The sequence below is a fragment of the Miniopterus schreibersii genome (genome assembly GCF_964146895.1).
Source record: "Miniopterus schreibersii genome assembly, chromosome: 17".
NCBI classification, from domain to species: Eukaryota; Metazoa; Chordata; class Mammalia; order Chiroptera; family Miniopteridae; genus Miniopterus; species Miniopterus schreibersii.
The window spans coordinates 2,946,109-2,972,259 of record NC_138117.1 but is presented as its reverse complement, the minus strand read 5'-3'; the positions used below and the strand labels follow the sequence as shown (position 1 = coordinate 2,972,259).

The 26,151-nt window shown below is 47.6% G+C and overlaps 1 protein-coding gene across 3 annotated transcripts in view; it reads left to right on the top strand.

Moving 5' to 3' along the window:
• RUNX1T1 (RUNX1 partner transcriptional co-repressor 1) overlaps positions 1 to 26,151 on the top strand; it is a 120,461-nt gene that overhangs the window by 78,409 nt on the left and 15,901 nt on the right. For all 3 annotated transcript variants that reach the window (XM_081117378.1, XM_081117379.1, XM_081117380.1), the window contains exons 4-8: positions 1,154 to 1,243; positions 5,999 to 6,180; positions 13,670 to 13,917; positions 18,108 to 18,193; positions 18,637 to 18,823. In XM_081117378.1, coding sequence (XP_080973504.1) covers positions 1,154 to 1,243; positions 5,999 to 6,180; positions 13,670 to 13,917; positions 18,108 to 18,193; positions 18,637 to 18,823 — 793 coding nt within the window. The remainder of the gene's footprint in view (positions 1 to 1,153; positions 1,244 to 5,998; positions 6,181 to 13,669; positions 13,918 to 18,107; positions 18,194 to 18,636; positions 18,824 to 26,151) is intronic.

Below are 26,151 nucleotides of genomic sequence, written 5' to 3'. Positions count from 1 at the left end.
TTATCATAAAAGGAAAAGGAACTGTACAGAAAAGTGGGGAACAACATACTAAATCTGTTCAGTCACAAAGCCCCCAATTTTGTCAGGCATGGGGATAACTGAAGGCTTGGAGCTCCGACTGTAGTTTACAGTTGTGATCCTGCCTGGAGACCAAGGCAAATGAACCAAACATAGTTAATTTACTCAGCACCTTTACAATAGGTTGACTGACTGTTGAGCGGATGCTTTTATCAGTACACATTACCCACTGCAGGATACAAACCCTGAGGCCCTTGGGCTTGTTTATATGGGGTAGGTTAGGAGTGAATTTGGGTCACTTTGTAGTCTCTTTTGGGTTGAGCGATGAGCGTTGCCCCTACGCTAAATGAAATATCTGTGATAACTGGGGGATTTCTTCACCCTCTATAAGACTCTGCAAACCCGAGGAGGCTCAAACTCCTCTGACTTCAATAGTGTAACACGCTACTGATGCGTTCTGAGCAGAGATGCTTTGGCAGACGGGAAAGAATGTAAGACGGGCCCGGCCGGCGTGGCTCAGTGGTTGAGCATTGACCTAGGATCCAGGAGATCGAGGTTCAATTCCCGGTCAGGGCACATGCCCAGGTTGCGGGTTCCATCCCCAGTCGGGGGTGTGCAGGAGGCAGCCGATCAATGACTCTCATCATTGATGTTTCTCTCTCTCCCTTCCTCTCTCTGAAATCAATAGACATATTTAAAAAACAAAAACATGTAAGATGGAAGGACAGGAGAGTATTTCCACCATCAGCAATACAGACCTGACATGTGGGATGAATTGAGATTCTGACACTTGCCTTTTGCCCGCTGTGTGATCAGTGGTGATTTTAAATACACCCAGATGTGTTCGCTTTCCACAAAGGTAGCATTCAAAGGTCCTTCATAACTGCGGGGACCTCTCTAACTAAACTATGCCCATTATTCTCAGAGCACCATGTTTATTGTCTTTCATTCTCAGATGTTATTTGTAGAGGTGGGTGACACAATGAATTATGCGATATTTTTTACCAAGCCGAAGGGTATTATATTGAAAATACTGCTTTCGTTACGGGTGTCTGCTGGTCACCATGCTGTGTTTGAACAGTATTGGGAGCTCTTAGTCTCAGTGTTTGTCTATAACACATATTTTCTTCCCCAGAACTCTACTTTGACAATTGAAGAATTTCACTCCAAACTGCAAGAAGCTACTAACTTCCCTCTGCGACCATTTGTCATCCCGTTTCTGAAGGTACATGGCTCACTGGTCTGGAAAGTATCTCAGGCCGTATCGTGGCTGGGTCACAGCGGTGTTTCTTTTTAGGAGTGTGGGGGGGTCAGAAATGTAAGGGGGCTTTTACTTAGTTTACTGGGTGAAAACTATCTGAATATATGGTGTTACGATCACTTCCGAAGTAGTCTTGAAATTCTCCTACAGAGTGTTTTGAATAGTTAAGTTGGGAGGAGAGTTGAGAAATACCTCTGAATAAAGGTTTTGTTTGTTTTTTGGTCCTTTGAGTTCTATTTTACATTTGCTTGTCTTTAGAATGAACAGAAGATTGGTTGTGCTTTTTAGTTTTTCAGAGTTTTTTTTGGTAATCCGTCTAATTTATTTTTGCGATGACCTAACGAAGGAGAAAGAGCAGACCCTCATCCCTTTGCCAGGGAAGAAACTGGGAGTCAGCGACCGCGCCAGGGTCTGTCCGCCCGAGTGTTGTTTGGGGTGTGGGGTTAGAAGCAGTTTTTCATTCTCAGTTTTGTGGTTCTCACTTCCTCCAGCTGCCGCCTCTTCCACTGAGCTACTGGAAAACATAAAAAGAGTTCACAAGAGAAAGAAGGGGCATTTTTTATTTGATACAGCAGGCGGTTAATTCACTGATGGATACGAAAAGGATTGATAGTTTTGATAGAAAAGCAAATCGTGTGTGCTGCTTGGGCACCGTGGCTTGTCAGGGAACAACGTGGAAGGGCAAACCCATTTTTACGCGAAGAGCAGGCCTTGCAGATTGATTAATGCGAAAGACGCATGGCCTTCACCTTTTTTGGTTGTTTTTTTTTTAAACAGTCTTTTTTTTTTTTTTTAATTGATGCCAGAGAGAGGAAGGGAGAGGGAGAGAGAGAGAGAAACATCAATGATGAGAGTCATTGATCGGCTGCCTCCTGCTGGGAACCGAGCCCACAACCCGGGCATGTGCCCTGAAAGGGAATCGAACCTCAATCTCCTGGTTCCTAGGTCGATGCTCAGCCGCTGAGCCACACTGGCCTGGCTGCCCTCACCTTTAAAGGGCCCTGTCAAAACGAGCACTCCAGGGAGCCTGCTCTGCCAGGGGTGCTTCCCTTCCTTTTGCTCTCTAGGACTCTGTATTTGGGAGACACCAGAAATAGAACAGGCCAGAGTCCGGTGTGAAATTCTATCTTTATGTTTTTATTTTTTTAAATCAGACACATACGGTTCAAGCCACTGTCCAAGCGCCTAGGAAGGCTTCTCTGAACCGAGCCCAGCTTCACAGCTTCATGGAGGGGGAGCCGTCCCCGCTGCTGTTCTCGCTGCAGTGAAATGAGATCTGTCCTGAGGATGTTTACAAACCGTTAAGTTAGATATTTTTATATGGAAACCCAGATTTTAGTTGCGGTCGTTTCAGTCTTTCCTATATTGTGCATTTAAGGGTACAGGTATGAGGGATTAGCGTTTCCCTCCAAAACGGCTTCTACTACGACCGTGTATTCTTAAAATTGTTTTTGAGCACGTCCGCTGAGTCTCGAGTCGTTGGTTTTCGGAGAGAGTTGTTTTCTGTAAAGATTCCATCATCTGAATGCCATTTCCTGTGCAAATACCACCAGTTTCTTTGCTTGCAAGAAAATAAGGAACGAAAAGGGGGGGAAGGGCTCCTTTTGGGGTCAAGTTGGCAGCCAAAAAATTTTTTAAAGCATACAAGGACACTCCCGTGTTCTCCTATCGCGGCTGCACGCCATATGGTTACCATATCATTTAGTTGGGATCATTGGAAACAAAGATAAAACTTTTTTTTTTTTTTTTTCTAATTTTAGTGCTTTTTCTCAAAGGAGACATTAATGACAAAAACCATATGGTTGTGGGAACTCGGGCCTTAATAAGTGCATTCAAACATTGCTCTAACAATATGCATTAAAGTCTTGTTTTCATTAAGCTAATGTAACCCTCAGACCCTCGGTTCCATTTTGCATTTATGGAGAAACATTTACTGGAAGGATATTAGACACCATTCTAATTACCTAATCTGGCACCAGAATTAGAGCAAACAAAATGGCTTTGTATTACCATATTTTTTAAATTGAAAGAAGATGTTTATGGAATCACTAAATTAAACTGAGCGCTGCGGAAAAGCCTGTTGTCTTGTTCCATCCATACATTTAAATTTTAAACTGGAGGCACCCCTGTTTACTGTTAATCACTCAGCTGTGTGACAGAGACTGTATTAAACATGCAGTTAGGAATCCCACCAAAATGTAGATTAAAGAAAGCTTTTTAGTGAAAACAGCCATCGATGCAGCATCTTTTCTTAGAAGCATCTTGATTTTTAGGCACCAGTTAAAATAGTTTATTTATTCTGTAGCCGCATCCATTATTTAACAGTCTCCTTTGCAAAAAACGTATTTGATCCTGAAACGAAGAACTTATTATCTATAACACATAGCCAAATAGATGTGTACTTTATAACTTGTCTTCGGGATTACTATTTTATGTATCTTTAAAATCAACTTTCGTACTGACTATGTTAAGGCTGTTTCTGGAGGGGAGCCAGGGAATGCTCTGCCAAAACACATCTGCACACAACATGTCCAGCCCGTGAGTCAGTTCTCCTGACGATCAGTCAGGAATGTGTCTCTCTGAGCTGGCAAAACCGTGCTCGCCTGCTTGGGCCCATTCTGCCAGCATTCCCCGCAGAAGGAATCTGCTCTCTGGAAAGGCCTCTGTCTGTTCAAACAGGGCCTGTCCCTGCGGTCCCAGCCGCATCTACAGTCCCGCTTGCAGTGTCCACGGGACGTGGGGTTCACGGTACCCCAGGCGCCCCTTCTTGATAAGGGTGCTGAAGGTGATGCGAAATAGATCCTGAAACAGGGTGGATTTCCCCCTTCTCATGATTCTGAATCTCATGCTTTGTTAATGGAGCTCTGAAGATACTGTGGGATTTTTTGGTGGGTTTTTTTGTCTCTTTATTAAACCATTTCTTGTCTACTATTTTTATTTATTTTTTAATCCTTGGAATCCTTTGCAAGAGCCCCGAGTAGAGAGGGTTGTGGCATATTGTTTTGGATGATTTAAGTCTTATCGATATACTTCAGAATGATTCCTAAAACTTTTTAAAAGTTCCCACGGAATTGCTATTTTATGACTTACGGATGGCATACAGTATCTGAGATCTGCCTTCACTACCGAGGACAAAGGAGAGTTTAAAAAACATTTGAAAATAGGTTTGTTACCCGCGTGATCCTCTGGATGAACCGCAAGGGCTTATTTGTGGCCCGGTTCTCGTGCAGGAAGTGATTTTCCTGGCTACAGTCTGCGGGATGGTCTTATCTTTAGCACATACCCTAGTATTTTATACCTTGTGCAGAAACATGCTTTGAGTATATTTCTTGATTAATATCTCAGAAAATGGATTTGAGTTGCAAGTCCTGCCCCTGGGACCCTAGACGCCCCAAAGAGTAGGGCACCTGGCACCTCCTGTGTTCAGAGATGCTTTTCAACCCGACGGGTTAATTCATGGACACGGTATCTTGTTCCTACAAATAAAATCCTTGGGTTGCAAGGAGGTTTATGTTATTGATCTTTCCTTGAATTTGGAGCGTGCGGTGCTGTGGGGCACAAGCGCCTTCGCTCTGCTTCCCCCATTCCCCAAAAGAATACAAAAGAAAAGCGAGAAAAGGCAACAACAGCCTGGGTTTGTCAGGTCAGAGTAAGTTACCTTTTTAGAGTAAAATTCCGTTTTCATTTTAACGCCCCACTAGGTGTGAAATTGCCTCCTCCCCTCCCATTGCGTTTGAGGTGCCAGCATTGTGCACGACACGCACGCCCCGAGAGTCCTTTTCCAATGCTGGGCACACAGGACCCCTTCTGTTAAACTGTGTGTAATTTTTAGAATAGGGGTGAAAAAGAGGAAGGTTATTTTTGTAGATGACTTGTAATGGCCCCTTTCTGCATGAATTCCACCTGGGCTGTCTCACCAAACTCAGGGCCGTACGTACACTCACGAGTCTGATGGTTACTAAAGACAACGTCTACATTCATCTCTCTTTTTTTATTTTATTTGGAGTAGTAACCAGAAACATTTCATAGGATGAGCCTGTTTTACCTGGGCAAGTTACTAGAGACAAAAATGAATGCGTCAGGAAGCCGATTTTGGAAATAATTGGAGTGTGTATGTATTTCACAAACCCCCTTGTCCTCCGTGGGGAGTAAACAAAAGTGGCTTATGGATGGAGCTGGAACCCTGTATCCTGTAGCGCTTATTATATTATATGCAAGTATGAAGGGCCTTGAAAATAAAAAAGTGCCGCCCAGCTCGTGTGGCTCAGTGGTTGACCATCGGGCTGTGAACCAGGAGGTCATGGTTCGATTCCCGGTCAGGGCACATTAGGGGTTGTGGGCTCGATCCCCAGTACGAGGCGTGCAGGAGGCAGCCGAGCAATGACTCTCATCATTGATGTTTCTCTCTCGCTCCCTCTCCCTTCCTCTCTCTGAAATCAATAGAAACATAAATAAGTAAATAAATAATCGCCAATCCCAGTGTCCCCAGTGGTCCTGGAAGCAGGAGAGGCGAGGTGGCTTACAAAGGTCGGAGGCCTGGCGCTCGGGGCCGCCCGGGCTCGGGGAAAGGCTGCCCTCGTGGCCCAGCGCTGAGGCGCGTGCCTGGGAATCAGACCTGCGGCAGACGGTCGGGGACGGGCTTGTCCGGGAGCTGCGCGCTCTGCGCGTGTGAAGGGCGGGCTGGGCTCACCCTGTCCCCCTGTCCCGTCCCGCCCGCAGGCGAACCTGCCCCTGCTGCAGCGCGAGCTCCTGCACTGCGCCAGGCTGGCCAAGCAGAACCCCGCGCAGTACCTGGCCCAGCACGAGCAGCTGCTGCTGGACGCCAGCACCACCTCCCCCGTGGACTCCTCGGAGCTGCTCCTCGACGTGAACGAGAGCGGGAAGAGGCGCACCCCAGACAGGTGAGCGCGAGGCCGCGGGCCGGCGCAGCGCGCCCTGTGCCCGGGCCGCGGGGCAGACTCGTGGGGCCTCGGCGCCGCTCGCCCCGCCCCTCCGAACAGCAGAGCGCTCAGGTGTCCACCTTGGGGACGCGCTCCGGCCTGGGCAGTTACAGATGGTGAGCCTCCGCCCTGTGTCGGGCTTTTGTGCAGGGTAATCTTGGTTGCTTATCGTATCGGAGTAAAAGGTGGAGGCCCTGGCTGGGGGCTCAGTCGGTTAGAGCGTCATCCTGATACGCCAAGGTTGGGGGTTCGATCCCCGGTCAGGACACATGCAAGAATCAGCCAATGCTGCACCAGTAAGTGGAGCCACAAATCGTGTCTCTCTCCCTCTCTCCCCACTTCCTCCCTCCCTCTCTAAAACTCAATAAAATATTTTTAAAAAAATAAAGTCAAAAGGTGAAGATGAATAACATTCGAATATGCTAACTGCCACTAGTGGTTCTTAGATGCACAGTATTAAAATGGTCATTTTTTATATAATTTAACCCCATATTTTGCTCTTCAGTGTTAAGAGATTTGCCGTTCCAGGTCTTCTTGAAACACGGTGGTTTTGAAAGCTGGCCTTTGTGTGTGACTCAGTGGCTGTTTAATTTTCTTTTATGTGATCCAAGAGAAGACTTCTGGGAAGCTCGGCGAACCGAGTGAAGATAAGAGATAAATAAAACAGATAACAAGTGGCATTTTTGCTGCAAACTGTTACCGACCGGCCAGTGTTCGTCCCATCAGGCACTCTGCTCTCATAATGAGAATCCTAGGAAACGTAAAGTAAATCCCTTCTTTATTAACCTCGCGGAGTAGTTGCCGAACGAGGCACGTACATGAAACTGCCTGTGTACCTTATTAAAATAATTTTCCTTAAGGCATCCTCCTCGTGTGTAATCAGCTGCTAATACAGGGAGGCAGAGTCTTACTAGCAGCATTTCAGTGTTTGCGAGCGATGGGGAATCCGCTGCTCTCAGACTTCTCCGTCGTGTGCTTTGTTTTCTTTCTCTGCTGCACCCTCTCTTCCACGGGCAGGACCGTAAGGGCCGTCGAGGGGACACTCGGCCACAGTCGCGCTCCAGAGTCACAGGAGCTCCTGTCCTGGGAGCTGCTCGGGGGCATCTTCCCGTGACGGAATCAGCTGCCCTTACGTGAATCCGCCGCTTTGCAGACTGGAATGTTACTAAAAGCGAGCCCGTCCGCATACAGCGCCTGTCGTTTTTATGCTACAACCTCCCTCCGGAGCCGGTCTCCTCCTGACACGGGGCCCCTCCTCGTGTGAAATTCCTGCAGCAGAGGGTAAAGGCTGGTCCGCTGCTGGCAGGCTGCAGCCCCACCTCCCTGCAGGACCTACCCACAGCGCTCCTTTTCCATCCTTGCAGGTCAGGCTCCCTCGGCCGCCTGTGAGCATTTAGTACTTTAGCTAAAAGGGAACGACTTAACCGGGGCGCCGGAGAGGCACAACCACCTGATCCTAAAAAAACCGCGAGGCGGGCCCCGGATAGGTGGCCCAGGCGTGCGTTCCCTCTGGCCCCGTTCACCCTGCAGGAGATCAGTGCTGGGCGCAGGCGTCGAGATGGGAAGCTATGGCTGCAGCTCCAATGTAGTAAGAGAATTTAATAGGGGGAGCCGGGGTGGAAAACCGGGAAGGAGGACGTTTATTCGGGTGGAGGAGAGGGGAACAGGGAAAGGCGTAGACAGCTGTGACCGGTGCAGAGATGGTCCTCGAGGCAGCATTGGAAATGGGCCCGTGTGTTCCTGGATCCCTAGCTGCTAAGTAGCCACAGCAGGCAGCCTGGACGCTCCTTTCATTCGTTTCTCCACATTCCCGGGCGTTTCCCCACCGGGCCTTCCCCAGGGTTTCAGATGTGCAAGCGCCCAGCCCCTAGACTTTGGGTGAGCCCTGAGCGAAGTGCCGGCGCTGATACGGAGACTTCGCATCGCCCCGAGACTCGGCGCCCCCCGCCTGGGTGAGCGGCAGGCCCGTGTGCGCACCGCTGCTGGCATTTAGCCGGGTGGAAAGAACTCGCTTAGAGCCCGGTGTCATCCCCCCCGTGGTCACTCACGGGCAGAATGAACTGCTGGAGTCGAATTAACCAGCCTGCTCCCCGGATGGGGCCTTCCTTTCGAAGGGGAACCCTGAAAGGTGTGTTATCGTGGAAAAAATGGCAAATGGGTTTCCTTCGAGTTAGGAGGAAAGGGAATGAGAAGATGTTGTGTAAATACACTTGGACCTTGTGGGAATCTGATGAGAGCCAAGGAGATAGGGGCCTCTCTAGTATTTCTTCGCATAGATTTCCTGCCTCTTGTTTGCATGTGCAGTTTCCTCCTCTCCGGTTATTTATCTGCGTATCCAGACCTACTGTACGGAATTTATAGAGTACGGAGCTGTCTGACAGCAGAGCTTTTTTTGTTTTACCGAATGTTTTGCTGGTGCATATGGTCTGACATGGATGAGCAGCCACGTTGAGATGCTGGAGTCTATTAAACTGGCTCATTAAAAAGATCAATCTGTTTCTGTAATAACACTGGGAACCATCAGTCACCGAAAGAGGGAAAAACTGACACCTGAGGAGAAAACACATTTCGGTAATTTGTTCGTGACATGTCATGAACAAAAGAGCACTCTGCATTTTGTTTACAACTTTGGGGGCTTAAATTTTGTGATAATTGCTGATTTCATCGACTGAACAGTCGTCAGGTGTTTTCGGGATAGATTTGGGCAAATTTAACTTCTCTCTCTCCTCAAATGTGATCGTCACTGGTTATGTCTGTTGGGGTTTTTAAGCATTATTATTATTTACAAAGAAGTGCATACCCCGGGGAGGCCCACAGAATCATTTTCCCCCCTGTATGGAGCAGTGAAATTTATTCTGCTTTCTTTTAAAAATAGCTCTGTGGCGAGTCCCTGAACAGCTTGTATTAGGTTTGCAGGTCAAGTCAAACTTAATGTCGTCATTTTCAGTATTATACAAAATAGTCTCTTCCTTAAGAGGCTGTCTTGCTTTCTACCATTTTCGAAGATGCACCTCGGAGACCCACACAGCCGTGAAAACAGCCATCGACAGCCCAGGCACAAAATGCCACGATTGGTTCACTGACCAAGAAAAACCTGGGGGGCTTCGCTCCGAACGTGCAGACAGGTTAGAGAGGGGAGCGCAGCTCCGGCCGAGGCGCCGTGGACAGGCCGGAATCGCGAAAGGCAGGGGACAGCCAGCAGCGGGAGCCTGATGCTGAGCGGGTGGCCGGCTCCAGGAGGCCCGCGACGCGGCGTCCCGCCTTCTTGCCGGGAGAGGGGAGCTCGGGCGGCTCTAACCTGCTGTCCTGTGATCCTCGCAGGCCCAGGCGTCGTGCTCGTGTGTCTGGAGTGTCAGCACGGCCCGCATGTCACTGATCCCGAGGCGTCGGCGCGCCGCGGGGGAGGTTACCCGCTCGGTGGTGGCTTAGCCAGGGGGGGACTGTCGGCGTTTCTTCCCGCGTGGCCCGTGGGAACGGTCCCGGGTCACTCAGCGTCTACCTGCCCCACCCCCGCTGAGACGAGAGAAAACGCAGGAACCCCCGTGGGCTGTCATGAAAAATTATGTTCGATTTTCTTTTTAAGGAGGCAGGGGGATTTGTCATATATTTTGTTTCAGATACACTTTTTTCAGTACCGAGAGAAAGGTGTTATGTAAAATTCATATCTCAATTCACTTCGTTTTTAACAGTTCATGCCTGGAACTTTTACCGGATTGTTTGGAAACGACAAGAGTGTTTTACTCCCCACCCCCCTTGATGCGGTGTCTGCTCTTTCTATGAAAATCGTAACAAATTGCATGTGTAAGAAAAGGGGAAAAGATGTTTAATATGAAGTTACTAATGTTTGGGGCTTGTAAAAAAATAGAGCTGTTACCTCCTGATCTATAAAAAAAAAAATGAGCGTTTGAAAATGTTGAGCCCCTACCAGCATCTCGGGCGTTGCCCTGACGGAGATTCTGGCCGATTGGGACAGTGTTGTGATGGGGCCAAGGTACAGGGACCCAGGGGCGGGGCAGAGGGGCCTGTTCTAGAGATGCTGAAGGGACCAGCAGCAGGACTTCATTTGGAGAAGACAGTGGTAGTGATGCCCAGGTTTCTCCTTGGGTGACTGGGGAAAGGTGGCGTAACTGATGGCACAAGAAGTGCCAGGGTAAGATGAGGTCAGTTTGGACGTGTTCTGTTTGAAACACTCGTGTAGCTTGGAGACGTGAGTGCCTAAAGCCCTGATTTATTTGTGACAGGACCAATATTAGAATTTTGACGTTTTTTTCTATGCCATTCTCTGGTTTATTGTGCTAGACTGGTTTGCCTCCCCCTAGAACAGCCTTTGTAGTGATATCCACTCCCCCCCATACACTTAAAAAACAAATTTAATCTCGAAAAAGAACATGTGCCTGCTCCTTTTATATAGGAGATTGATTGGTCCTGTTAGTCTATTTATTGTCATGATATTATAATAATTGTTTTATTCTCCCTCACTTTTTGAATGTCATACTATTTTATGTAAATGTTACTAAGACAGCGGGGTCCTGAAAGAAGTGACAGGGCAGACTCAGGACCTAGCCCTGCTCAGGTTATCACTCACGGTCCTTGTTTTAGGGGGAAAATTTCTTTTTTTTATAACAATGGTTCATGGAAGTAATAGCACTGACCGGACGGCGGATCTGAGGGTCCAGATAAATAACATTCTGAAAATTGTGAGAATTCTCCCAGCTTTTATGTTGTTATATTTGAACAAGGGTAAGTTGAGGCAGTTTGACACAACTGGGCCAAAAACGTTTCTATATTTAGAAATGCAACAGTGGCTGCTCTAAGGTATTTAGAGGATATTTGCTATTTTTGCCCCAAGAATTAGCTATAAATAATAAATTGTTCAAAGCAAACATCAGAGAACTTCTCTGTTGGCTGAAGGGGTTGGCACAGACGCAGTGTGGCCCGAGGACCATCAGCCCTGTGTGTCTGCATCTGCATAACCATTTAACCGTGACATTTAGTTGTAAATGTAAGAAAGTTGAATTACAGAGTTTTCAAACTCAGAGGGACCTCAGAAGTCATCTAGTCCAGTGGTTTTCAGACTTGATTTTAGCGGCAGATTTCTTCCTTTAAAATACTTTGAACAATAAAGATACATTTAAAATAATAATAAAAAATAAATAAAATGAAACCTTAGGCGGAACCCAGATTTGTGAAAACAGGCAGTAACAAGTGGGCTCCCCTGGCCACGTAATCTCAGTTGTTTGGAGGGAAGTTCCTCGTTGCCCGCAGAATCCCTTCAGTGCCCCCAGTGGCACAGTTTGAAAACCCCTGACCTCGTCCCACCCTTTCATTTTACAGATGAGCAAACTGAGGTCCAGAGAGGTTAAGTGGCTTGCCCAAGGTCACACAGCTAGTCGTGGAAGAGCCAGGACTAGATCTCATATCTCACGATTCCCAGTCCAGAGCTCTTTCCACTGCACCACACTGCCAGTAAGGTAGGTGCTGTGTTAGCGTTGTGCTCATAGCTACTAATAGTCGTATTTTTTCAGCTGATTTATGCTGCTAACAGGCATTGAATGTTGAAGTGTATTATTCAGAAATGCACAGGACATGGAAATACAGATTAGAACCGCATAGATACACTCTTAGAAGATAAATGGATATCTAGGATGTTTCCTTTCACTTTTAAAAATATGCTTATATGCATAACCCATGGACGCAGACAATAGTGTGGGGAGGCCTGGGGGTGGGGTGGAGAGGGGTGGAGGGGATCGGTGGGGGGAAGAAGAGGGCATCTGTAATACTGTCAACAATAAATACAAATTTAAAAAGTTATTTTAAAGCAAAGTGTTTAGGTAATGTCTGAGCTGGACGTTTATGTCTGATACGAATGATGTTTTAGCACAGACTTTGATGGGAGCGGCACTGAGGCTTCTGGCCACCACTCCCGCAGGGACCACACCCTTCGGTCATTTCCAGGGCGGCCAGTCTGCTCTCTCGGGGACAGTGCATCCTTCTGCAGGATGCGGCGGGCATGTGCTCACCGCCCGCGGACCTCCGCAGCTCCCCTCAGGTTCTTGTGTGCTGTGCCTGCTGTCCCTGGTCCCGTATTCTCCCCGTCCGGGGTGTGTCACTGGGGATCTGCCCCACGCGATACGAAGGACGGCTCGCCGTGGAATCCTGTGGCCCCAGTGAGCTCCCGTGTGGAGTCAGCTGCTACTAGTGCCATCAGGCAGACTATCCTGGAAGCCAGGAAAGTAGGGAAAATGTCCTCAGGCCCCTGGGCTGTCATTGCCAACGTGAACTCGGCAAGGCGTGCAGAACTCGGGAGCCGCGGTGACTGGGTAGAATTCTTACGCGGAAGTTTTGCGGGGAAAGCAGGTTTTACCACTGGTCTGACCGTGGAAGGCTGGTCTTGTGGCGAGAGCCGGCGACGGCATCGAAAATTCGTCGGGGAGCTGCGAGGCCAGTCACAGTTGGAAGTGGGCTGTTCCTATCTTACCGAATATGTTGTTTGTCCTTAACAATAGAGACCTATTCAGCCAGGAAATATTCCTTTAGGCCCGTCTCTTTTTGAAAGTACAGGAGAGGGATTAGTTATCAGGTCTCCTTTCTACAACGTGTTACTTCTGAAAGTCAAGTTCAGAGCTTCGTGTGTCACGTCATCGAGTGCAGTCAAGGTGTGGCGTCCTGCCCGGAGACCGGAGGACCCCAGAGAGGTCACACGTGCTCTCCGGCCATGTGTTTCCTCAACTTTTAAAATAAGGGTGGTCACCTACAGGCAGAGTCCCAGGCAGTGCATTGCTTTATTGTGCTAGCTCATCGGGTCCGCGCTTTCCAGTAGGACTTTCTGTGACAGTGGGGATGTCCTTTCTGTGACGATGGATCTGCGCAGGCCACTGCTGTAGCCACCAGCCCCGGGTGACAACCACCACCTGAATGCGGCTGCTTACCGCCCCTGAAGAACTGAATGTTCAACTTTATTCAATCTTAAATAACTTACGTTTAAATGTAAACAGCCACGTGTGGCCACTGCACTGGACAACGCAGCTCTCCCAGGTTCTCTGACGTGAAAGGCGGGCGCGGCCGGGGGGGCGGGCCGGGTGCACGTTCAGAACCCGTCCGAGGGCTTGTTCCTACTGGAACCTTCCCGGGTGCAGGGTCTCGGGGTGACCGCTAGGAATCCAGTGCCCGCCTTTGAGTGAAAGTGTGACCTGCGGAGTGGGGCTGGGCTTCCCTTGGTTGATGACCTAAACGCGCGTCACCCGAAAATGTGTTTCCTGAAGGGCGCCTGGGGACGGGACGGTCCCTCCTGCGCGGCCCCGCGCTCCCTGCGACCTCGGCGGGCGGCCGAGCCTGCGGGGACCTGGCCCGCGGAGGGGTGCTGGGCTTCTCGCACCGGGTCAGACGCGGGCGTCTGCCGGCTTCCGCTGGTGTCCGAGGACGTTATAAAACAAGCTCTTTCTCTCCCCAGAACCAAAGAAAATGGCTTCGACCGAGAGCCTTTGCACTCAGAGCACCCGAGCAAGCGGCCGTGCACTATCAGCCCCGGCCAGCGCTACAGCCCCAACAACGGCCTGTCCTACCAGCCCAACGGCCTGCCGCCCCCCGCCCCGCCCGCCCCGCACTACCGGCTGGACGACATGGCCATCGCCCACCACTACAGGGACTCCTACCGGCACCCCAGCCACAGGGACCTCAGGGACAGAAGCAGACCTATGGGTAAGACGAGGGACCGTCCCCCGCCCACGGCAGTGGCTGCCCGAGACCCGGGGCGCCACTTCGCGGCTGAACGGGGGGCGTAACGTTCGCGATAGGGGCGCAGATGCCCTTCTTCCTTTCTGTTGTCCCCCTGATGAGGACACTTGGTTCGTGTGCGTACGTTCTTTCACAGCTGCGCTTTCCTTCTCTTAGTTAATTGTATTCTTATGACAGCAGGTTTCATTTTTTTTTTTTGGAAGGGGACATCTAAATTAATATAAGCCCTCAACTAATTTTTTAAAAATATGTTTTATTTTTTTAGAGAGAGAGTAAAGGAGAGGGAGAGAGTGAGACCTCAGTGAGGGATCAACTTCCTCCCGCACACCACCCCCCACCCCCCACCGGGGACCAAGCCCGCAACCTGGGCATGGGCCCTGACCGGGAATGGCACCGGTGACCCCTTGGAGCATGGGGCAGTGCTCAACCAACTGAGCCACACTGGCCAGGGCTAGTTTAATTTGTTTAATATGAGAAATTGCAATTGCAATCCACCTGCCACAAATATTGTTAAAATCGATTTCTTTTATTGTATCTTTTATTTCCGATAGACTTAAAATTCATTTTTATTTTTCCAGTCTCCATGATACGTCATCTTCGAAAAATATGAAGTAGCATGTCTGCGACTTAACCGTGTGCTCTTTGAGGAATGATTCAGCACTTTTCCCTTTTTAACTTGAAACTGCCGGCAAATACATTCAGTATTGAAATTTTGTGTCGAAGATGATCATTCCAGAGAAGGAATGGGTCTGGTTAATATGCGTCCCATTCGCCTCCGTGCGTTCATCCTTCGCATGAATAAATCTGTTCGTTGACTAAAGCTATTGGGAATGAAGCGTTTAGGAGACATTGCCTTCTGAAGGACAAGTGAGCGCCATGGAAAGTGAGGGGGGCGGTGGACGCGGCGGGCTTGGGCCCGTCCTTTCTTTTTCCATCTCCTGTGTCCGTGCCACTCACCAGCAGGACTTCCCTTTGCCTTGTAGCTGAGTCGCTGACACGTTTCCCTCACATGGGGGATTTGGTGGGCCAGGATGGATTATATCTGTTGGTTTCATGTAATTCTTTTTCAGACAGTGTTTCTTATTTTTTAATTATATCAGCTTATAAAACCAAGAGTACCTATCTCTATAAATATGTGTAACTATTAAATCATCCTTAAAGTCTGGCAGGGTTTAGAATGTGTTAAAATAAAATAAAGTCGTGATGTATGAGTGACAAATGAAAATATAAAAATTGTCATAGCCCTGGCCAGGCGGCTCAGTTGGATGGAGCGTCACCCTGTACACCAAAAGGTTGCTCTTCAGATCCCCAGTCCGGGCACATACCTAGGTTGCGGGTTTGATCCCCAATTGGGGCGCATCTGGGAGGCAACCGATCGATGTTTCTCTCCCTCTCTCTCTCTTTCCGCCCCCTTCCCCCCTCTCTAAAATCAATAAACGTATTTTCAGGTGAAGATAAAAAGATTGTCATAAAGATATACTTAGTCTGGCATGACTTATAAATGCCTATTTTACGTAGAAAAATATACTCATTAGAACCCTTAATAAAATAACGTTCCCAGCAGCATTCGTTCCTAAATAAACTCAGAGTCTTAGCCTAGTTAGCTAAAATCTTCTAAAGCATAAGAACCAGTTAAGGCTCCACATTAGTGTCAAACTTCCCACAAAGGACACCTTCGGCTCCTTACGGCTTAGGAGCTACTGTCCCCTAGCACATCTCCGTGGTACTATGAATATAAATAAAAAACGTGGGCTGATGAAATATTTAAGTATCTGAAATAGAGAAATTCATAAAATGTAAAATTTTGAGTTGTTTTTATGTTTTCCTTTTAAAGATTTGATTCTAACAAGTGACCTTCAGAGTTCAGGAACAGCCCATGAGCCCTATATTTTTCCAAGTACTTGGGCTCAGGCATGTTTCTAATATACTTGTATTTAAAAAAAAAAAAAAATGAGATGAAGCCTAATACTGCTCCACAAATGTTGGAATCCCATTAGCCACAGACACCGTGTTTCGCATTCATCCCAGTCCCCGTGTTAGAGCCCGTATCATGATTTGTTTAGTCAGCTGAGCGTTGAAACTTCCGAAATCTCTGGAGTTCTTGGTCCTTCAAGGTCTCCATTACTTGTGCCTTCACCCCTCCCTGGTTGTCTTCTGTGATGACTCATTTCCTTTAAAACACAGGCAACAAACAGTCAACAAAAATTACACATTTGCAAACACTTCAGCTCGAGATAGTCACAACAGACAGCAATAACCAAACGCTACTTTTCCCCGGTGTCTTTTCCGTGGTGCGGATTTATTAAAACATATTTGCAATTCTGCATTTCTCCCAATAGGTGGCACTGACCATTTTCACGTTCGGAAAGCATCTCCTCGGACAGGAGGGATGCAGGGTGTTTCATATTTAGCTTTTCCGGAGAAAAAGGTGCCCTGCCTTTGTTCATTTTTCATGGTTGATAGTCGTTCACATTTTACGGTTGGCTGAAAACAGGCACGTGACCCGTCTTCCTCATGGTTCCGAGTCAGCTGGAAGGGACTTGAACCACTCAGATTTTACAGGCGTGCAGCGCCGCGGGTGACCCGGTGGCTCTTACCCTGTTGCATTTAACTCGTACGCGAGACCCCCGGAGGAAGACCCTGGGCGTCAAGAAGCCCGAAACATGCCAGTCTGAATGTGCTATTCGGGTACCTAAACCAAAAAGAACAGTTTTAATTGTCTAAAAGGGAAACCGCCCTAGCCTGGCGCCTTTCCGTGACAGTGCAGCCTAAGGTGTTCTATGCACAGTGACTTCGGAAGACGAGCCACCCAGGCCCAGGCACCTCCGAGCTTTCCACCCTATTCTTACTTACATCATTGACCGAATTTTTGTTCCGTACTGCAAAGAAAAGGTTTTATTGTGAAATCCAGCTTAATTGTGTCAAGTTCTTCGTGTTTCAGCAAGTTGTTTTGGCATTTATTGTTTATTTTAATTGATTAATTTTTAAATTTAAGTATGCTTGGTATACAGTCTCATACTGGTTATGCTGGTTTCAGGTGCACAGTATAAAGACTAGACATTTTCATACCTTACAATGTGATCACCCCACTAACCCTGCTAATCACCTGTCACCGTGCGAACTACTCGCAGTAACGCTGACAAGGTTTTCCCCCGCCGTCTTCCCGCTCCCCTCTGGTAGCCATCCCTTCGGCCTCTATTCCTGTCAGTCTGTCTTTGTTTTGTTTTAGATTCTACATATGAGCGAAACCTTGTGGCATTTGTCTTTCTCTGTCTGACTTATTTCCCTTAGCATAACGCCCTCCAGGTCCATCCAGGGCAAGATTGCGTTCTTTTTTATTGCTGAGTAATATTCCTCTGTGAGCGCGTGTGTATCCCGTCCCCTTTATTCATCTACCAGCGGACACGTAGGCTGCTTTCTATCTTGGCTGCTGTGGAGACACATCTATTTTCTATTCCGATGAGCGTCCTGATGACTGCTCGTGTCTGTCCCTGTTGTCACCCACCTGGTAAGCATGTATGTGCTGCTTTTTCACAGCAGCATCTTCACTGTGATGCCGAAGAGCAAATACGCTTATGCTGTGGGCTAAGGATTAGGTTTCTAAGTTTCTTGGTTTGGATTTATGATATTTGTCCAAAATTATATCTGGTATATTGACGTTTTTCGTAGAGGATGTCCGATTTAGTTCTGTTTTTTATATTTCGGTAAGTTGAATGGGCAAGTGCGGCTTTCGGACCACGTAAGCCCCTCTTCAAGACTGACGTGATCCTGGAGGTGTGGTCTCTGTAACAGGGCCGTGCTCGCTTACAAGGAGCTGAAACACAGGAAAACTGCACCGGGCTTGCTTTAGGAAAGCACACTCCTGCCCCGCAGAGTGATCTTCGCTGCCTTTATTTTCGCTTAGGGAATGTTACCTGGAAAACCAGCTCCCTCTTTCCTCGTGCGTAAAAGACGGGCTGTGAGCGGCTGGCCTCCCCGAGTGCCCCGGCCCTCCCGGTCTCAGCTGGGGGAGCCTGCGTTGGGTAACCCTGAGGCCGAGCGCCTCCCCGAAAGCCTCCGGCTGCCTCGCTGGCCCACGTGGCCTTTGCTGAGCCCCGTGCGTGCCCTGTGCCCTGGGTGCGGCGGGGCCACTCAGCCTTCCTCTCTGTTTGTAGGGTTGCATGGCACCCGGCAGGAGGAGATGATCGACCACAGGCTGACGGACAGAGAGTGGGCGGAGGAGTGGAAGCACCTCGACCATGTAAGACCTTGGTAATCGCTCGGGTTTAGCGTTTTGAGCGCAGCTGGAGCGGTTGCCTGGCGCTGTAAGGGCGCGGGGCCCCTGGAAGCCGGTGCGTTTCCTGCTGGCCTCGGCAGAAGAGATGAGGGAGGAGGTTTGAAGTCGAAGGTGGGGTTTGATTTCTAAGCGGGAACCAGGGCGGCTCAGGCAGAGACGTGCTAAGGTCTCGGGGGGCCTCCTGAGACCGGACCAGCGGCCTTCCGGGGAGGGGCGCCCGGTTAGAGGGGGCCTGGGCTTGGAGCGGCCGCGCCTCCCTGGCGGGCGCCCCGTGTCACCCTCGTGCTCACGCCTCCACCTTCTGTTCTCACTCCGCCGAGTTCTCTCGCCCGCGGGGCTCGGTCTCGGGTCTGACCTCGCCAGCCTGAGAGCGCAGCCCCGGCGTTAAAGCGGCGCTCCCCCCGCAGCTGCTGAACTGCATCATGGACATGGTGGAGAAGACGCGGCGCTCGCTCACCGTGCTGCGCCGCTGCCAGGAGGCCGACCGCGAGGAGCTCAACTACTGGATCCGGCGCTACAGCGACGCCGAGGACTTGAAAAAGGGCGGCCACTCCCGGCAGCAGAGCCCCGTCACCCCCGACCCCGTGGCTCTAGGTACCGGTCCCTCGGCCGTCTGTCTGTCTGTCTGTCTGTCAGGAGGGTGGGCAGCTTGGCGAGCGCGTGGCGGTCAGGAGGCCGAAGCTGCTTTCCCGGGTGAGGTGCTGGGCCCGTGGTAAAGCTTCAGAGCCGCCCCGGGTGTCACGCGCGGCCCTCGGACCCTGCCGCCACCTCGCGAGAACCGGGGCCCTCTGGGGGGCTGCTCTGCACCCCGGCGCCCCAGAGCCCTGCAGGCAGGGAGGGCTGTTGTCTGATTTTTAGTTAAAGACACAGTCTCAAAGACAATCTTATTTTTTTTTAAAATCACTACTTTTTAAAAAATATGTATGTTTTTATTGATTTTTAGAGAGAGAGGAAGAGAGAGGGAAAGAGGTAGAAACATCAATGATGAGTCACTGACCGGCTGCCTCCTGCACGCTCCCTCCTGGGGACGGAGCCCACAGCCCGGGCCTGTGCCCTGACCGGGAATCGAACCAGTGACCTCTTGGTTCGTGGGTCGATGCTCAGCCACGGAGCCACACCTGCCAGGCGACAACCTTATTTTTTAGCTGTATCTTACATTTTTAAAAAAAACCACGTTACCTTAAAATTCCCCCAGGAAGAGAGACCTAAGGGCCATGTAGTTTGCCCGCTGCCGCTTGAAAATTAGTGATCAAGTTGTGGTTCTCGGCCTGTGATTTTTACCTTCACTCGGGTTGCTTCCCCGTGATTTCATTATTACTAGTGATACACAGGACTCATAGCCATACTCTAGCATTTCAGGATGCTGATATGTAGCCATACTTACTGTCGATATTTGGAGCTTGTTGGGGTCATAGTTAGGAGTATCGTCACAAACACAGGCACACCTCCTTTCATTGCATTTCGCAGATAGTGCGTTTTTTACAAATTGAAGGTTTGAGGCAACCCCGTGTCAAACAAGTCTTATCGATCGGTTCCGTTTCCAAAGGCTCAGATGACAGCACTTTTTAGCAATAAAAATATTTTCCATTAAGGTATGTACATGGATTTTTAGACATAAAGCTGTCACACACTCATTGGTCCACTCTAGAGTGCAAACATAACTTTGATAGGCTTGGGGACACCAGAAGTCCCTGTGGCTCACTGTCTCGATCTGCGCTTCATTGCGGTGGTCTCGGACCACACCTGCGCCATTTCCGAGCGATGCCTGACTATGGAAAGAAATCTTGAACCTGAGAGAATTTCTGAGTGGCCTGTGAACCTGTTTTGAAATTAATAGTGAGCTATCACCATTTTTATTGCTGGACGTTATATGGGTGTATCATCTGAGCAAACTTGGTGGAGACGGATTTATGTCGATACCTGTTCTCTCTTGTTACGTTTCACCCCACACGTGTCAGGTAACTCAGGTTAGGGTACAGTCCATGTTGTAGAGCGTGTGTGGATTAAGCTCAGGGTGTTGGCCTAATTATCATTACTGATTACATGATCTCTGTAATTAAAGTTACTCCTAGCCCATAAAGTTTCCTTTACGCTTAGGTTTGTGATTCCTGCTAATCCCCAGATGCTGAATGCCTGTCACCCTAATAAGTATTAAATGAAGATTCTAAGTCGCTTAATTTACCCAGCAGGCATTATTCTAAAGCATATTTTAAAGACAAGCCTGTATTGGTTAGGTTATGTTAGAGCAAGCAATGAAAATAGGTTTAAGTTTGATTTGCACTTGATACTGATCCAAATAAAACTGTTTAGAGTAGAGCAGCATAAGCATCTTGTTTGTTTTTGTTATTTTAGTATGTTTTTATTGGTTTCAGACAAAGGAAGGGAGAGGGAGAGAGAGAGAAACATCAATGATGAGAGAGTCATTGATCGGCTGCCTCCTGCACACCCGCTGCTGGGGATCGAGCCTACATCCCGGGCATGTGCCCTGACCGGGAATCAAACCGTGACCTCCTGGTTCATAGGTCAACGCTCAACCTCTGAGCCACACCGGCCGGGCAAGCATCTTGTTTTTTTATTTCCTTATTGTAAACAAAAATGGGTTAACCATGACAGACCTGCTCAGGATAAAAAAAAAAGCGGGGGGGATTTGTAACCCTCAGTACAGACAAAAATTGAGAGCCTTAAAGTAAGTGAAAGTTCAGGGGTGAGAAGCCCCAGGACACGTTGAGCACCCTCAGTGTGTGCGCCTGTTTATTGGGTGCCTGCTCGGTGCCAGCAGGTGCTAGGCACCCCAGTAAGGGAAACGGATGAGCCCTCCCTGCCCCGAGCAACCTGGGGTCTGGTGGACGCGATGGGCGGAGATGGCTGGTCGTGGGGCACCGCTGGCCCCTTCCCATCAGACCCTGGGGCTGGCAGCACCAGTGTTACCCACCTGCTGTGCGCTGTGAAAGAAACCTTCAGGAACGGACAGGGCTTCCTCCTTGGATGGGCATCGTCAGCACGAGAACCCAGGGCGCTCATTTCGCAGACGCCACTGTGGCACGTGGGCCCCGGTGACACCCAAGTTGGTCCTTCCCCAGGAAGGCAGGCTTGGTTTTCCTGTTACGGAACCGAAAGAGTAAAGTTGTTTTTTTTAAAAACTCCTTCTTGCCCGGCCAGGCGTGGCTCAGCGGTTGAGCGTCCACCTAGGATCCAGGTGACCAAGGTTCGCTCCCGGTCAGGGCACAGGCCCGGGTTGCGGGCTCGAGCCCCAGTCGGGGGCGTGCAGGAGGCAGCCGATCAATGACTCTCTCATCATGGATGTTTCTCTCTCTCTCCCTCTCCTTTCCTCTCTCTGAAATCAATAAAGATATATTTAAAAAAACACACAAACTCCTTCTTAAGAGTACACACATCACATTACTTTCAATGATGCGTAATGAATTCATATTTTTGGCAAAACTGCTTTGGCGTTAAGCTTTTGTAGATCGTGTTACTCAAAGGCTCCAAGTGTTTCGTTGATTTGTTTGGACTCTGGCAAAACAGTCACATCCTTGGGAACATCGATGGTAGGTTTCCTCTTAAGAGCCTGTCACAGTTTTAGAGGGAGCCTGTCTGAGCCCCACAAGGTGCCGACTTGAGCATCTGGCCGTTGTTTTACTCTGTGTGTTGCTCGTAGATTCTTGAGGCCTTTGAGTTCTATCCTGTGGGCTTGGCCTGTGCCTATAAATAAATTTTAAACCAGGTCAGGTGGTTTGTAATCAGGGGCCATAATAACATCTGTGTTATAAAGTGCCTTCTAAGGTTCTCCCCTAGGTTTTGGTGTTGAGTGTATCTGGAGTTGATGGGCAGCGAAAGGATCGGAGGTTATTGGCTGATAAATTTTTTTTTATTTGCCTCTGTAAAGTGCGTAGGGGGTGTTTGTATTAAGATTGAGCTATGAAATGTCTGTATCTTTATGGACACACAGATCGCCGTAGCCTAGTGTTGCGTTGTGTGTTTTCCAGCCCGATTTTCTGAATCCGTAAGCTGTCGTCTGATTTCCCCTGAGCCCCTGAGAGCTTCCGAACAGCACTGTGGACAGTGTCTGTCGACCAGGCTATTGCCCTCGTTACACCTCTGGCTTGGAAGCCGGCAGCGCTCACCTGTAGACACGTTCTTCGCATTTTAACATTTGGGGACCGCAGAGAGGAAGAGGCAACTTCCATGACGGCTGCTCTGTATTTGCTAAACTCATTCCCAGTCTCACTTTTTTTTTTTTAATCTCAACTATAAATTTATTATCTTTTTAAAAAATTTATCTTTATTGTTGAAAGTATTAGAGATGTCCCCCATTTTTCCCCCTTGTCCCCTCCACTCCCCCCAGGCCTTCCCCGCATGATTGCCTGTGTCCATGGGTTATGCATATATGCATAGAAGTTCTTCGTTTGAAATATATCCATAGTATTAAGCCATTGTGAGGGATTAGTAAGATAGTACAATTATTTCTAATTAAATTCTGGGATTTTTTCCCAGATATTGAATGAGGGCTATTTCGAATAGCCTCTTAAACAATTTTAAAATTGAGCACACATTTGAACTTATGATGTTATTTCTACTCTTTAAGTCAAAAATAGGTTGACCTCTTGGAGGACTTTCAAAATAATAGATTTATTCTTGAAATAATAGATGTTTATTGTTTTCATTATTACTGTTAACTTGCTCCAGGAAAAACTCTAAATACCCAAGTCTTTAACAAAATTGGAAAGCTAATTTTTAAACAGCTTTTTCCTATGTTCAAAGCATGACATATCTATGCGTTTGTGTTTCTACACTGTGCGCTTCCCTGAAGAACAAGCTAATGGCATCAGAGCTGACATTTTGTCGCCTGAGTAGAATCCCTCTGTGCTGTAGGCAGGTGGCTGCCGGGTGGCACTCCCTGGGCTCTCGGCGCATTTATCTGGGTCTCCGGGTTGGTTTTTTCCTTCCTTCGTCTTCATTTCCTTTCACTTCGATGTGTTGTGCATATCGCTCTCTTGGCCCCCGACATCTTAGTCCCTTTAAATTACTTTCTGTTTACTGCTTTTAAGCTATTCTAGAATCTTTATATTCTAGGACCTTTAATGTTTCTCAAGAAGTCTTCTGCATCATTAGAGAGAATTATCTAATATTAGACCTAGGACTGGTGTTAGAGACGGAAGCCTAAAACTGAAATACGGTTACATTTCCCCATGTGTTTTGAGTATTTTAATACTGCGACAAGAGGGTGTGAAATTTAGACAATATCGGTGTGTTTCTGTGAAGGTTTCGCTCTTGCCAGAAAGACGAACTTCAGAAAGAGGTTTTGTTTGTTTTAAATTTAGGACTGAAAAATGAAGATAATTGTTCCAAAAAAGCTTAATTTGTTAAATGAGCACCACCCTCTGCGCCATGTAGACGAGTAGAGGAATTTGTGTTTTAAAATGCCTCTGGCTGGCAGGCTTTACGATTGGCATAGGATTGAATTCTAGGCTTCCTCTGCTGTCTGCGTGCTCAGGTTAGCACAAGGTAAAAAGCCCTGATTCTGGGCAGAACGTTTGGGTTTGAATCCCTGGTTTCTCTTCTTACTAATCTTGTGACCTTTGCCAAGAAACTCTCTGCCTCAGTTTCCTCATGTGTCGATTGGGGGTAATAAAAATACAGATCTCATAGATATTTCTATATTAAATGAATTACTATGTATAAAGCATGTCAAACAGCTCCTGACACATAGTAGATATAAGTAATTGCTATTATTATTACTTTCTAACGTGTAGTCTCAAAAAGGAACTTTAGAGAATAATGGTACATGAAACTAGTGTGTTTGCTTGGCAGCCAACATTATGAAATTATAGCAGATTCTGAGGTATTCTTTTTATTTAGAAAGTCTCCCAGGCAGTAATTTTCAGGTGACAACTTTATTTAATGGGCAGAGAAACTAGAACAGGGGAATTCTGCCTTATACAGTAAATCTTTTGTACCTCTGGGACCCCGATTCATAATGGAAGGCTGAAGGAAAAATAGTTTGCCTCTAACCAAAGAAATATATCATTCGGCTTCTGCACTATCAGATTAGAAAGACCACAAACAAGTCCTTCAGACTATATCTGCATGGAAATGTTTAGAGTTTCATACATTTGCATTGATTCCTTTAAATCACATAATGAAATTCGTTTCGAGACCACTCGGCCGAGCTCCCAACGTCAAGTGCCTACTGTATTTAAGTATATGGTGCTGAAAAAGATGTGACTTTTAGTAAGATATGTCCGTCTTTTAACGAGAAGAGATGGCTGCCTCCTGGAGCAGTAGGTGCCTTTATCGTTGACGATGGAAATCCTAAGGAAGGTTGGGGTTGGGCTCCTGAAACATGATATTGAAATTTCCGAATTTATTGTCCTTAACAAAAATGAGTAGCACCTGTAAAAGTGAAGTTTCGTAACCCTTCCTGTTTTTTGATGGCTTTGTGCTAGATATGATCATGATCACAGCCTCATTCTGCCCACTACAGGATGAAGGCCATGCCTAGGTGCTGCCAAGCATTGACATTGCTGCCTGGGTCATGTGAGGTCACATTGGTTCTCCAAAGGCTCTCAGCTCATCCCTTCATGTATATTGATGGCGGCCCTCGCTGCACCTAGTACCCAATGGTCTCCATTCTGTCGTAAGTGTAGTGCACCATCCGTGTTTTTCATACATCAGCTGTTGCTTTGTGTTCTTCCACCTTCCTTACAGCATTTCCCCCACCTCGGCTGGGTCTTTTCTCTCCGTAGGTGCGCCTTGTCTTCCGGAGGCTTTCCTCTCCTCTTGCCCCTAAGCAGTTTGCATCCCATAGCAAGCTAAACTTACGTTAGCAGGACTTTTCTAAGATTTTTTTCATCTTTCTGTAGATGCGGATAAATAGGTTTCCCATTTTAAAACATCTCCTATAAGCTCTTCTCTGTTTCTACCGCTACATTTTATTAAGCTATTCATTTTATAGCAACTGATATTTTATAGGCAGTCAAGAGTTAATGGTTAAAAATTAGCTTCTTTAGAATCTGAGCCTTCGAAACTTAAGGTCTTTCGCATACGTTTGTCTAAATTAGCTAATATTCTAAAATAAGGAAGTCTTAGGAGAGAAGATGTCTCCTGTAATATTGATCAACTACAGGATTTTTATTGTGTGTGTTTTTAAACTCAATTTTGCCTTTATAGACTCTGTTATTGCTGATACTTAATCAGAAGAGAAATATTAAATTTATTAATCATTGGGCTTGTGTAGCTATTATAGTATTTATCAGTATATCAAAATAGATTCTGAGGAATCTGTCTGTTATTGATTACTCCATTTCCATGGGTAGGACACTCTAGCTTACAACTAAAGAGGATATTGGAAAGAATGTATTATGTATGAAAATGTATGTATATTTCATCAAAATAATCTATTTGCCTTCAGATTCTGCTGTTGTTTTGAAAAAAGATTATTTAACGGAGTAGTAGAGGACTGAGAAAAGAATTGCTTCGTTGGCTTTGGTGCTTCTGTCAGGGTCTGGGTTAGGTGGAGTTTGAGTCTAAGTGTCATTGAGGATTTTCAGGAGCTGTAGCCAGGCAGGTGAAATCATGTGGTGCTTGTCTTTCTTTCTCTGACTTATTTCCCCATAATACCCTATAGGCCCATCCTTGCTGTCTCAAATGCTAAGATCTCATGGTTTTTCATGCCAAATAGTATTCCATTGTATGTTCAGGAGTGGGCAAAAGCAGGCTTGCAGTTGTTCGTATGGAGAAATACAAGTAATGACACAAGAATAAACTCTGTGCTTTGTGTACTCACAACTATAACCTGCTTTTCCCACCCCTGTGTGTCCCACAGCTTTGTGATCCCCTCGTCTGCTGATGGGCACTTGGGTTGCTTCCACATCTTGGCTGTTGTAAATAAGGCTGCAGTGACCCGGGGCCGCATTAGTGTG